At 36.8% G+C, this 15,047-nt stretch overlaps 1 protein-coding gene across 1 annotated transcript; it reads right to left on the reverse strand.

The window, feature by feature from the left end:
* Positions 1-703: 703 nt before the first annotated feature.
* On the reverse strand, positions 704-10,579 carry LOC141440338 (UDP-glycosyltransferase UGT5-like). Its single transcript, XM_074104846.1, has 4 exons — positions 9,715-10,579; positions 8,817-9,039; positions 6,642-6,861; positions 704-3,767 (listed from the first exon to the last, which is right to left on the reverse strand). Exons 1-4 carry the CDS (start codon positions 10,573-10,575, stop codon positions 3,482-3,484), a joined length of 1,590 nt encoding a protein of 529 aa, XP_073960947.1. The 5' UTR covers positions 10,576-10,579; the 3' UTR covers positions 704-3,481.
* Positions 10,580-15,047: the final 4,468 nt, after the last annotated feature.

Genomic DNA, 15,047 nt, shown 5'->3' on the forward strand with positions numbered 1-15,047 from the left:
AAATAAATTCTAGAGTTAAATTAATTACAACTAGATAATAAACTAGAAAAATTAATAATAGATGTTTGTGTTTACGTGTATGATTAAGGTACTTAGTAATAGTATTTTGTATATAGTTTTAAGCGTGTGTTTGAGCGTGTGTGTGATATGTGTGGATAAATGAGCCAGTAAATTCTCTTTCGAGGTACACATGATGCTAATGTACTTGTAAGATTGATTCGGTTTCCTCGTAGCTTTTACCTTTCAGCCAAATAGATATTTGTCTTTTACATGCTGCATATGTTTTATTATAGATTTTATTTGTTCTGTTAATTTTGGTATCAGATGGGTATATTTAGGGGCCTGGTCCTGTGAGAGCGTCTGCCGAGCACTTCCAGCAAAAAAAATACTGGCATATTTCGCTTTACTGTATCTACCAGTAAATTCCTAACTGATGCCATGACTATTATTTCAGTATCAGATGGATTAAATGACGCCCTTTCTTCGCACCGGAAGTGACTATTTTTTTGGTACTTTCGGCAAGTTCCGCCCTGGCAGACTATCAAATTCGGACTCAGCATCTGTTTTATGGGAAACCATTGTGCGGTTCATCGCGGTATCAAGTAGTTACGAAATTTTGCAGTCCGCTCTCCGTCTACTAGGCCATCCGGTCGTCTAAATAATATTAGTAAAGACAGGTAAATGTAGTGAATAACTTTCTAAGTATTTGAAAGATTTTTATTTTATAGAAGGAACATATTCAGTAATTCGAGACGGAAATATAACAATATCATCGCTACTTTTAAATTAAAAAAGCACGCACCTACCTCAAAATCCATTATTTTTCTGAGTGAACTTTGTGAACATTAGATATTTCAAGGGTCAATTTTATTGAGGTATTGATTTGAGAATAGATACGAGATTTTTTCAAAGTATTGATAAGACAGCACCATAAAAAACTTTAATAATTGGAAATAGTTCAAATGCTACATAATGTCTAAATAGTGGCTTACTATCATTTGGCAAACAACGTTTAACAAATAATCATTTCACAAACTACCTATTCATTTCACAACAACTTCATATCACAAACTGCTCATATCACAAATGATCATTCGATAAATATACTTTTAACAAACTTTTCTTGTCACTTTACAAACACATCATAATGACATTACCCAAACAACTCATTTTTCAAACTAGTCATTTTACAAAACATTAATTAATTTATTGAATCAGGCGTTACTTTGCGTAGGTCCATATCAATGAACTAAAAGAATTTCCTTGCTCACCCGCGACCTTACGATAGCCAAGCTTATGCAAAATATGCGTGTTCATGCAGTTCCTCCACCTCCACACTGTAAGAACACACACAAATCACACAAACCCATCTATCACCACCACCACACTACACTGACGCGTTTCGAACTCAACCAGAGCTCATCTTCAGAGTGACACAACCGTACACCATGCTACCAGTTGTTAGACTAATTCAATTCAATTCTTGAAAGTATAGCTCCATCGATACTATCGATGATTCCGCCAATGTCGAGGTTGGAAAAGACACTATAAGTTGTTGTTAGACTAACGAACCACAACCACCGTTTTAATTTGTCACTGTAACTCCCCAAGTACCCACATATGTTTTATGAAACAAAACAAAACTACCCACAAATTATTAATACATTTTTTTTAAACCGTCCTTCAAAACTACCTTGATTTTTATTTATTTACTGTCAAGGCATGTTTTATTTACCATTGCTGAAATTAGATCCAAGCCGTAGCAAGGGAGTTGAAACTAAATTTACCTGCTCATTAAAACATTAATTAATTAATGATTATTTGACAAACAAGTTACATAACATATTTAAATTGGTAGGATTTGGTGCTCGTGGCTCGTTTTTGTTTCGCATTCCTTAAGGTCGTAGTTCTATCTAACCTAACTTAACGAACTATAGGTAAATGACAGTAGTTTATTTTCTATGGGTCGCAGTTGTAACCTAACCTAACCTACTGTACCTACTGGCAGCAGTTTGTTTTTTTTAGGACCGCAGTTCTAGCCTAACCTAACCAACTTTACTGGCAGAAGTTAATTTTTCTTAGGGTCTCAGTTCTAACCTAACCTATTTCTCAGCCAAGTTAACCTGAGCTACGCACCTCTAAATTATTCTTAATTAAGTGTGAATCAAATGATATATTTTACTAAACGTTTTTTTGCCAAACGTTGATTTGACAAACGTGGTTTTTGCCAAATGACGAAAATAATAAAAGAGTAGTTTGCCAAATAATGATTGAATTAGGTTTGAGGAACATATTAGGGCTAAGACTTCTAAATGCTACGGCGCACTTAAGACCTTATACAGAATTCGCCCGTTCCTGAGCACAACAGTTAGATTGAGGTTGACGGATGCATTGGTTTTGTCGAACCTGGACTATGGTGACGTAGTTTATGGTCCTTGTCTCTATGGGAAAACTGAGAAAAAAGTACAGCGCGTTCAGAACTCATGTATGCGACTGCACAACGTCGTGTACAACGTCACGACAAATAAATGTGGTGTGATGAGAACAGTAGGACTGTTATGTTGGGTGTACCACGCATACGTAGCCTAGGGTAGTATCGTTTAGGGGCAGCTTTCGATTTGCAGCAACAAAATGCTGGAATGATCTACCTCCGCCCATAAAAAAAGCTAAATCATTGGTTAGTTTTAAGAGACTTTGCAAGCAGTGGCTTTTGTGGCGACAAAAAATGGTCTGGACCCGTAAAATCATAATTAATAAGTAGGTTGTTTCATTTTTCTAACTTAGTATTACCTACCTGCTGTTGCGCACTTGTTGTGATGTTTGTATTGTATTGTATAACTCGTTATTGAGCATTAAAACATATGAAAATTACAGTTAGCAAGAGAAAGGATGTACAAAGGCGAACCTTGAACTATGTGTTGTATTATTAGAATTAATTAAGTTAGTGACATATTATGCCACTGTATTTTATTATTGGTGAACTGATTGTTTTTACTGGTGAAACTTGGTTGAGTTGAAATTTCTGCCTCTGAACGAAAATTGATTTGGTAATGTAAGTACATGTACCGGATACTTTGTTGTAATACTGTCTTTATGGCAGCGCACCTACCGTAGTTCTAAGTAGATTAGTACTGTTAAGTTAGTTTTAGTTTGGTTGGAGACTGAAAACCAGCAACCTCGCTGCGTCTCCTGTCCATTTTGCCTCACTTAGTAATGTTATCTGTCTGTGTATTGTAATTTTAATTTTTTAGTTGTGATGGTGAATATAAATTTCTATTATTATTATTGTTTCTTATATGATGGTTTGTCAAATAAAGAGTTTGTGAAATGAACAATTTGTGAAATATGCAGTGTTATAAAACGATTAATTTGTGAAACAAAAGATAGCGAAACGTTGTTTGTTAAATGAATATTTGTTGAAACGTTTGTTGCCAAATGATTGGATACCGTGAATAGTAAATTATGATAAAGTAAAATTTAACTAGGATTGTTTTACTTTCATCTTTATGAACTTCTTCACTAATATCGTAACAGCGTATCGAGCAACCACAATTACTCCTATCAATGACGCTAGTGAAGCCCCTAGTACTAGAAGTCCTAGATCCAGTTCGTAGTACTGCGTCCACGGCATGTTGGCGGCGGGCGCGCGCAGGTGTCTCGCGCCGCCGTGCTGCAGCACGTGCTCCGTCCACCACACCGCGCGGTCCAGGGGGGACATCGGCTGGTCGCTTATCAGTTCTCGGATTTTCACAATATTTTGTCGGTAGCTAAAAAATATTAAAGTATAAATCAACTTCTCATTGTGAAGAGAGTGAGAACAGAGAACAGACAGCATTGTCATTTAGAGGGTCCCGTTTCTCAAACAGAAAAAAATAATATTACTTGCGTAATAAGAAAGTTGTTATATGCGGGGACTTCAACATCAACCGTCAACTCAAAAACTCTTAAAATACAAAATTTGAATCTATATTGTATAACATAATTTTAGACTGCAAATTGGTACACCCACTAGGATAACTAATACAACAAGTACTTGCATTGATAACATGGCAATAAACTTTAGAGACCATAAAACAATAGTGTTACGTCTTTTCATCCTCCAACAGGAAGTAATAGCAACAAAATGGCATGGACTGGTTCTTGCCTAAAAAATCATGACCTGTAAGAGATATCCAAATAACTGCTAGACAGAAAAATCAAATTTTTTTCCCGGAGTGCGAGGCTGGTGAAAAGTCAATTTTGCAAAAAAAAAACACTTATGGTTTTTCTCCTTAAGGCGGCAGAATAGCAATCCACGACCTAAAAGTTATCAGATCACACTGCCCAAACGATTGCTATACCTGCCAATAAAGCAAAGAAAATTAGATTTTTGGTACACATGGAAACGGGAAATGTGTAAATATAATAGAATTTTTAGGGAATGCATTATTAGTTTAAGTTTTTGCGAAACATTTCAAGCAGATAACGCAAATGAAGCATATTTTATTCAGAATTCCATAATCTTGGAGTAAGGATTAGCAATACAAGAAAAGTTAAATGGCTTACTAAAGGTATCAGAATATCATATAAGAAGATTCTTACTTTTCCTGCTCTGTACTTATATGAGCTCTATCTTTTTGTAAGGAATAATATAGACATGTTTAGGGGTAGAAATCCAAGAGCAAGACTTCAACCGAAATATGGATATGATGTGGTTGGATCAAAGTCAACGTCTGCGTTTTTCTCTGTAATGCATGAGTGCAAAAGTTTATAATAAGTTACCAATGACCTTAAACAATTGCCTTGTCTAGTTTTTAAAATAATGCTTTTTATTAACTGGTTAGTTTACAAATGTAAGTTTGGTTTTTGGAGTCTTTTTGTATTTCTTATTTCAACTCCGAATTTTGTTACTTTTACGGTCGTTTTTCAGTCGGTCGGTCTAGTGTCGCTACTTAAGTGACTAAATAAAAAACAAACAAGCTGAGATATGTGGTGTATAGGAGAAATTCGTGTCTGTACTTCTGTCCAGTGGTGGTGTAGCGGTATAGCACGCAGCACGGAATGCTGAGGACCTGAGTTCGATTCCCAGCGCTGGTCTCTTTTTATGGTTTTTCTGTGCAACTACGTTTCAGTTTGTATTTTGGATATTGACAATAAATGTATTTATAGCATTAGTGATTACCTAGACATGTTAGTGAATTTCAGCCTATAACATATAATATTTAAATTGATTCCAAATTATTATAAAATTGACTAAGTATATTTTATTAGTAGTATCATTTTATTAATTTATCTTATTGAATATTTAATGTAACAAAATATTGACATTTGGTTTAGCATAGATTATTCATACCTATAGTTACTCCTAGATATTGTACGCCTCTCGGCACGACATGATGTACTAGACATACTAAATAATAATTGACACCTATGTAAAACTCATGAACATACAAAATATCATTTGATTGATTGAAAAAACGGAAAACTAATAGAATTAATTTGTTGTCCGTATGTCAGTCTGTCTGTCTCTGACATGACGTTTTTTAGATATCAAGGTATCAAGCAGCAGTCAATGTTACTACTAATGACTGCTATCTCTCGACGCAGTGAAAAAAATAAACTTCTGAGTCAACTTTATCTAACTAAGGAGCTAAGATAGCAATCTAGACTATACATACTCTTCTTCTGATTCCCCTACCCACAAAATCAGAATGACAGCTAAAACTCAGGCTGTCAACTTGTGGCTTCAAGCTTTCAGCTACCACCAATTTTTTTTGCTTATAAAAATCATGTATGTTGCAATCGCAGACATGATATGAACAAGCAGATCTTACACATTTCACGGATAGCGTTTGTGTGCGTGCTTAAATGCGTGCGTGCTGCCAGCCATAATAAATTATGCCATCCCTTTCTTTCACTAAATAGCAACACGCACCACTACAATGACATTTAGCTAAATGTGACCATTTCCAAAGGTCCGCCATGTTGATAAGCTAAATTATGGTGTTGGCAAATAGGGGATGTTTTTGCAATTTTATGTAAAAAATAATCAGCCAAGAAAAAGTTTGAGTTACTACGGGGCCCTGAAAGATATTTTCGCAAAAGCTAACACAAAAAGTTTTTGTTTTTGAATATTTTTATACATACTAAGATTAAATTTTACCAATCTTTTTGCTCTTCACGATCGGTATCCAGTTCACGAAATATAATCGATTTAGGTTAATAATAAATTAAACAATCTATCAACGAAATAATAAAGTATGAGAAGTATTATAGACCTACTGCATATTCGATTCCGAAAAGAGCGATTGTTTAGCCACTAAGTAGAATTATTCGCAATTTTTTTGATTATTCTTTACAACTCTAAATCGTTGCTCTTTTAATACTAAGGACCTATAGATGTGGTAAATAGCAGTGTTAAAATATAATTTGACGCTCAAGTATAACTAATATGGTACATGACATGAGTTTACAATTTTACGGTAGACCTTTAAAAATACTGTGAAACCTAAATCCTGACCTGGTTTTTCTGCATGTGTGAGTAAATTGTTTATGTGTTAATTTTGGTGAAATGTTAAGTCCGGAAGTCCGTGGTTGCAATATAATGCATTGTAGGTATAAACTGGGCTTTATTCCTCATACCACTACGAAATTTCACCTACCTTGGATCTTTTATAACAGTTTCAACAGCATTCTTCACTACATCTGCATCAAGCGTCAGTATGTCAAGCTGCAGCCCGACCCGGTGTTGGACATAGTGTTCGGCGTTGTACCACTGATCCATCAACATGGGCACGCCGATCACTGGAATGCCGGCGTTGATCGCCTCATCCGTGGACTGCAGGCCAGCTTGCGTTATGAATAGCTTTACTTTTGGGTGAACTGTATAAAAAAAACTTTCATTCGCAAGTGTTATGTTACTACAATCCACTGTACCTCGTTCTACTCATTGCGCATCCACGATGTTGCCTTCACTACTCAACTCGCTCTGCAGCATTATTTGATATTTTGACTAGCGTAAAACAACCAACATCAAGAAGCAGCACTGATGAGGAGTAGTATAAATATCATATCATGGGACACTTGACACCAATTGACCTAGCCCCAAACTAAGCAAAGCTTGTGCTATGGATACTAGACAATAAACATATATAGATAAATACATACTTAAGTACATATTAAACATCCAAGACCCGAGACCAAGCATTCGTGTTATTCACACAAATATCTGCCCCGGCCGGGAATCGAACCCGGGACCTCAAGCTTCGTAGTCAGGTTCTCTAACCACTTGGCCATCCGGTCGTTAAATGTATGACTTGATACGATATCTTTTTCTCCTTTCGCTTCTTATGTGGTGTTCGGACAAAACAAATAGAGATGGCATCACATTTAACCGTCAGATAACACTTATCAATGGATGGTGAAACAGCCCCTTAGAATAACAATCATCTTCAAAAAACTTAATCCTACTAATTGTTGAGATGAATCTTTACTATTATAAAGGGGAAAGTGAGTTTGTTTGTTTGTTACGCTTTGACGCCGTAACTACTGCACCGATTCTTATGAAATTTTGCATACGTCATACTCATATATATTAGTAGTCCTAAATAAATAATAGGATATTTTTTATCACGAAAAAAATTACCGTTCCCATGACTAAAAGTTTATTCTAACCGCTGAGCTGACTCTCTACATAGAACTATGAATGCACGTTACACAAACGTTTTTTAAATAATGTGTTAAAAAGCATGCTTGCTTGCTTTCTGGCTTGCATACTTGCCTGTATGCTTGCTTGCACCATTTTTCGCATAATTACATGCTTGCTTACATGTTTGCTTGCATGCTTAAATGCAGCCTTGAATGCATGCTTGCTTGTACAATTTCATGCATACTTGCTTGCACTATTTCATTTATAATTACATGCTTGCTAACATGATTGCTTCCACGCTTGGTTGCATGCTTGCTTGCATGCTTGCCTACATGCTTGCTTGCACTATTTCTTGCATAATTACATGCTTGCTTCCATGATTGAATGCATGCCTGCTTGCATGCTTGCTTGCATGCTTGCTTGCATGCTTGCTTGCATGGTTGCTTGCATGATTGCTTACATGCTCACTTGCATGCTTAAAAAAAAAAATTAAAATTTATAACTGTTTATTTAATTTTCATAACAATTTTACAATTAGTTACATGATATTCCTAGCTAATCTTTATTTTTAAAGATTTTAGTTGCTAGGCTTGCTTGCATGCCTGCTTGCTTTCATGCTGGCTTGCATACTTGCTTGCATGCTTAAATGCGCAGCCTTGAATGCATGCTTGCTTGCACTATTTCTTGCATAATTATGCTTGCTTACATGCTCACTTGCATGCTTGCTTGCTTGATTGATTGCTTGCTTCTTTGAAATGTTTATGGTTCAGGCGAGTGAAGCCGCGGGTTAAAGCTCATGATTATTATATCGCAGAGCTCATTCTGAGACGAAGGTTTTGCTCAGTAGTAAGACGTATATAGGCCGAGATGATAATGATGTGATGGTAACTAAACCAAGCTTACTGTTGAAATTTTACTAATCAACATGACATTAATTTTTGTACCCTCTCAGACAGAACAGAATTTTAGTTAGACCTTTGTCTTTATTTATTTTTGACCATCGCTTTATCCTATACACTTAGGTTTGCAAAAGTTACTTTGACTTAAATTTTTTTATTGCGTCGTTATTATGACGTGGACTTCTAGTACGACTTTGTCTAGCAGTGCACTTTTACCGTCAACTTCAAGTATTAGTTATTACCAGTCTGTCCTCTTCCTGTAGTGTTTTACACAATGTTCTCATACTTACAGAGTAAGTCTGATTGTGGTAGCCATTTCGATATCCTTATATTCTTAGTGCGACCAGGAAGTTCATCTTCATTCCATTTCCACAATACGTCGTAAGGAAGCTCAGAGAATGCTTTAATGAACGCCTGAATCTTCTGTGGAGGAAGTACCGAAGGGTCCACGTTTGTACCAAAACTCATATAGATTACTCCATGTTTCGAAGAGTCAAGGTAGGTTTTAAGTTCCTAGAATTAAAAAAAATGTATCTTGTTGAAAAAAGGAATATAAATTGTAAGATCTGCCCCCTGTACCACAAAAGTTACAAGTGCTACAATTCGACAAAATTGTCAAGTTTCCCATAGTAAAATGTTACAATTTTGTCGAATTGTAGCACTTGTAACTTTTGTGGTACAGGGGGCTGATTGCTTAGTCGAACACCACATTTGACCAACGGAGCGACCACTCAATAACAAGTACTTCACGGGTTAAATTTCAATTACTTTAACACAGTTGATAAGCAATTTAAGCTCATCATAATGTATATGGTGAAATGAAACGGGTGATGAAGCACCAGGACTCCTCAATAATGAAATTTTCGTAAAAGGTGACGAGCAGTTGACATTGAACTATTGTATCTTAGATCTTTTACACTAAAAAGCGTGAAAAAAGTATGTTGTGCAATCAGTTCTTCGTGTTACTAGCTGTGTTTGTAATTAATTCACTTCAACTCTCGTGATACTACCTATACTAAAAAAACAAATTATTTTAATGAATCATGATAGTTACCATAAAACTAGCGAGCAAATGCTCATTTTACTGTATTATTTTTACCTAAAGTAGGGCAAAAATTTAATCCTTATCGTGACATGACAATGTAATTGTTAAAAGTATCAGAAGTAGTTTGTCATAAAGTTCCTTACCTCTGGTAAATCTTTCCTGGAACTCTGATGAATACCACCGATGTACACTACATTCGGCGGAACAGGGCGTACTCCACTCCACGCTGGATGCTCGTTAAGCATGAGCAAGTCAATATTCGTCATCAACTCTGTCATTGAAGGTAAATGGACACCCAAATACTTTGACATATCTTTAAATATATTTGGTCGTACCCGTAAAATAAAATTCCCAATTTTCCACAAGTTGATAAATTCTTGTATCTTATCCCACATACTGGGAATGTTAATTTTTTTTTTTAGCGAATTTGGGTACAGGAAAGTGTGAACTGGGGCACCAAGAGCTTCCATATGTCCTGTAGAAGGTCCCAAGGAACTTATCATTATTACAGGAGCTTTTATTATTTCTTTTAAAGCCAAAGCGCCGAAGGCGTTTGCGTCAAATATTAACAGATCAAATTTTTCATGACCGTTAATTATGTTCTTCATTTCCGTAGTATTCATTTGCTTTCTATATAATTCTTTTATTGCGTTGTAGAACATCTTTAATTGTACTTCTATATCATTAGTCATTTCTTTTTGCTTTGATATAACTATGTCTCTCCATGTATCGTATGAGATGTCGTGAACGTCGATTTCTTTGAGGTTTTGTGGAGCCTTGTCATTCGGGAACGCTGGGTCTGTCGTCATTACAATCACTTCATGGCCACGTCTCGCCAATTCGTGTGTGATTGGTCGAAACACAACTTGATGGCTAATACAAGGCGCCGGAAACCACGCAAAAATTCTAGCGGATTCACTAATTCGTGCCAATAATACTACTGTAAAATGTATTAATATCAACTTCGCCATTGGGAACTTCCTGTTGCAACAGGGAGTCAACATGTTGACTCGAACGTTCGTGAAATAATACGAACTCCATATTTAATGGTCTTATATTGAAATATTTTAGTCATGGTTAATAATAAAATTACGAACATTTGTTGACTTAAACGTCCGTGAATCAATACGGACTTCATATATTACGGTCTTATATAAATACTAGCTTTCCACCGGCGATTTCGTCCGCGTTGAATTTTTAGCGTGAAACATAATGTGGGCAGATTTTATGCCAAATCCTATCATTCGTGCAATTATGGCTAATCAAATAAATTTATGCGTTTAATTTTAATAATTTGAATGAATTTATTTGTGGAATTCTAATAATTGAAATTAATTTATTTATTGAATTTTAATAATTAAAATGAATTTATTTATTGAATTTTAATTATTTAAATGAATTTATTATTATATAAATATGTGTTGTAAAATTATGTCTAATGAAATTATGTCAAATGGAATCAATTTTATTATTTATAATTTACAATTTTAATGTTTGCAATCAAATTATTTTATATTTAGTATAACTGATTATTTCAAATAATTGTAATCGCCTAATTTGTAAATCATGTTTTAATTATTTACTTCATTTTTTATTTGATGATGTATTTTAATCTAACTTAATATTAATTATACATGTCTAAACTGTACAATATTATAAATCCTTAAATAATGATTACCTAGTAATTAAAAGAATGTCAAGTTGTTTTATATAACAACTTGAGTGCATGTTATTAATTTTGTACGTTGAAATGGGACAGACCGTTTCATTTTATTAGTAGTATTTTTGTAGCTACCTGCGCGCGGCCGGTTACGTACGATGCACGATGCACGGCCTAACCGGTTTACCCAGCGCGCGGCGCTCGCCGCGCTGCGCCCGCGCACCAGTCTGAATATGATTGAGACGCGAGGTGCATGTCGCCCGCCGCCGCTGTTTAAGCATACGATTTCTTGCTTACGCGCTTGCTTGTGCTTGGCAATAATTCTGCTTATCTTCTTCTATGCTTTTTAAGTTATTTAGTGGTTAAATTGCTATACCGTGTGTGATATAATAAACCATAAAACGGACTGGGCGTTTGAATCTATGCACCCTAAGATTCACGTAAGTGCATCCCCACGATCTTCAAGCACACACACCCGCATAACCACAACCACAATAATAATAATTCCAGCATAAAAGCGTATGTCCTTTTTACCTAAATCAGCTAAGTGGACCGCCACAGTTCCACCACATTATGTGTTTGTTATGAAACAATAAAAACAGTTCATTTAACAATCCTCGCTCAGTTCATCTCTAGTGGAAAATGCTTGGCGGAGCAAAGCTAAGTAAATGAAGCGTTTCTATGGGTTCAAGACAAGTGCATTCCTCGCAACGCATCCTCACACGTCTTTGGTAGAAATGCAGCCTTAGCCGTGACAACAAACGATTAAATAGACAAAAAAATTGAATATTTTTATTTCGACAAAATCTGCATCCGACTCAACATATCATATCAAGCATATATCAAGTCTCTTTTTAAGATAGTCTACTACACTGCACTGCACTGGCGCTAACGCGATAAGTTGCCAAAAACCTGAGCGATGTCATGCAGACGAGCGAATCCGATGGGCAGGCCCATCCCTATCGCGGCGCACGTAGGTACACGCGACCAGCCGTCGTCCACGGGTAACGCCAGTCGAGCCTCCTGCACTCCTACCGCGTGCTGTAGAAAAGCGACCGGTTCAGCCTGGTGAGTCGCTCGTTCGCATAGGACCGAGTGGGCGATCCGGGCAAACCGAAATCTGACGTGTCCGCGCCCCGGCGCACCCTCGCGGCGCAGCAGGTCGGACGCGGCGCCCGGCGGGCGAGACGCACGAACAAGGGGCGCAGGCGCACGCGCTCCACACTGACGCCCGCGTCTCCAGCAGCACCGCCACCCTCCGCGACGTCCCGCGACCGCCGAGGCGCCCCCACACGCGCCGCAAAAACGATGTCGCGCTCGTCCAAGACCACGCCGAGGCTCCTCGCAACCAGGCCCACGAGATGCGATCCATTCTCGCTGGCTGCCTCCGGGATCCCGGATATCTCCAGGTCGCCGAGGAGGAGGTCTTGATCTCGGTCATTGAGCTCCGCCTTGAGCTCCGCACCGGTATTGGCCAGATAATCGACAGCGCCGTATGTGAAAATATCTTAAAATCCCAACTTTTTGTCAATTTTTGTATAATATTTGAAAATAATCTATCTGATATTACTATAAAATAAAAAACAAACTGTTTTATTCTGTGCAGAATAATCGGCGAAAGTATGATATACTTACTCGTAGCATTCGATCGGAAATATGCAAAATATCTGAAATCACTGCAAAATAACGAAATTACAGATCTGCAATTAATGATTTGGAAAAGTATACACTTGCGATTTTCATTGAATTCTAACGAAAATAGTGACTATAGCGATCAGAGTACAAATTAAATTTTAGTTCTTTTTGAACTCCTAACAACTTGCCAGTCAAGTCGGGGCTTTGTTGCAACTATACTTAAATACTTAAATCAGTTTCCAACTTCAAACATAGCTCAGAGATGTTCTAGTTTATCATCATCATGATCCGCTGGATGTCCACTTCTGAAGAAAAGTATTTCCATTTTCGCCACTATTTAACGACAACAACTTTCTACCTTCTCCACAACTCTCACGATCGTAGGTTCACTTAATAGAAGGCCTGCAACCACTGCGTCTTTAGGTGGTCGCCACTCGAGAAACTTTCTTTCCCGATAGTTATAAATGCACTTCAAGCGATCTGGTCCTCTATACACCTAACATCTATTAGCACGATGAACTTCGCAACTGTTTAATATTTCTGAAACAGTAAATATTTCAGGATTTTTATAAAAATAACCTAACCTAACCTAAAGGGTTCTACACGATGACCCTGAAATAAATCCTAAAATATTTACAGTTTTAGAGTTTGCGAAATTAATCAGGTTGCCAAAACGTTAGTTGCGAAATGCATGGATACCGGTGCATATGTAGACGTAGCTATCGTAAAGTAAGAATTAACGCCTGATGCAATAAAATTACTCTATGGTGGTACGTCCATCGTGGAACTTTCTATATTATTGAAGCTATGGAAATACTGTCTTCTAATCTGATTACGAGTATCATCTCCCCGGCTATTTCTAAAGAAAATACCTCTCTTTAATAAATTATGCCTTGCCAAACACATTTACATCATCTCTCAACACCTGTCTCCCCCTGACTATCTAGTGGAAACCCCCCTTTTTTAATCTTAGATAAAGGGTACATTGAGTGCTTAACCATCGTGTCTAAGAGCTTGCACAAATTTGCAAACAGCATGTTCTAAAACCTTATTGAGAAACAAATAGAGCTCTCTTTACACCAGTATTAGTGCGATGGTAAGTTTGCGCGCCGTATTTAAGGACAATTTTATGAGTTCGTTCGCTTTGAGTCCTATGATGAAACACGAGGAGTTGAGTTTGCAGTGAAGGTGGTTGGTATAAGTTTGTATAGAGGTATCTAGATATGAGACCTGACAATGGGTCTCTTGTTTTACCGGTCGCTGAACGGATCGTACTGTGCCTTGGGTAAACGCAAAAGCGGTTTTGGGAGTTCCAGTAACTTTTTTTAAATTTATTACTGATCAGAAACTGGAGGTCTAAATATTTAACAGTGGACGTCCTACGGCTGATATGATGATGATGATGATGAATGTTGAACTGATGTAATGAGTAAAGGAAATGTTTTTTTTTTGTATGTCTCTTCCACAAGAAAATTTTTGCTACTATGGGAGCGATTATTTCCGGAAATCTTCACTTAATGAAAAAAATTTTTGAGAAACCTTACTATCTTTTCAAAAGAGCTGTCGAACTATGTGCCACACGTTGATGCGAGTTAAAAAAAAAAAAACAATTTCTGTTACGTGTATGGAGTGCCCTTCCTATAATTTTTTTTTTTTGTAATTTAACTTCAAAACTAAATAGCGGCTTTGACAAGACATCTGTACTCCAAATTTCATATTGTAGTTTACATAGATATACATCTTGTAGTTTTCCTGTAACATAGTAATGCCTGTGACATACGGACGGACAGACAGACAGACGGACATGACGAATCTATAAGAGTTCCATTTTTGCCATTTTGGCTCCGGAACCCTAAAAACCGCATCAACTACGATGCCATATAATAACAGATAAACAAACATTGGTGTTAAATATAATACCACTCTTTGCGTTGTTTTTTTTTTATTTTTTCTCTTTTTTTTATTTTGGAACTTTGATCAGTAAATGAACACGTCAGTTAAGAATAAAAATATGAAGCAAGTTTGTTTATTTTTTATAGATATCGCACTAAGAGCTACCCCTTCTTATCTCGGCCGCCATACCCCCATAGGGCGGGCTTCATTGACAACACAATACATTATCTTCCGATCGGACGGTTTACTATGCTGGCATTTATTATATCTAGGAAATTACGGAACCAC

The sequence above is a fragment of the Choristoneura fumiferana genome, chromosome 22 (assembly GCF_025370935.1).
Source record: "Choristoneura fumiferana chromosome 22, NRCan_CFum_1, whole genome shotgun sequence".
Taxonomy (NCBI): domain Eukaryota; kingdom Metazoa; phylum Arthropoda; class Insecta; order Lepidoptera; family Tortricidae; genus Choristoneura; species Choristoneura fumiferana.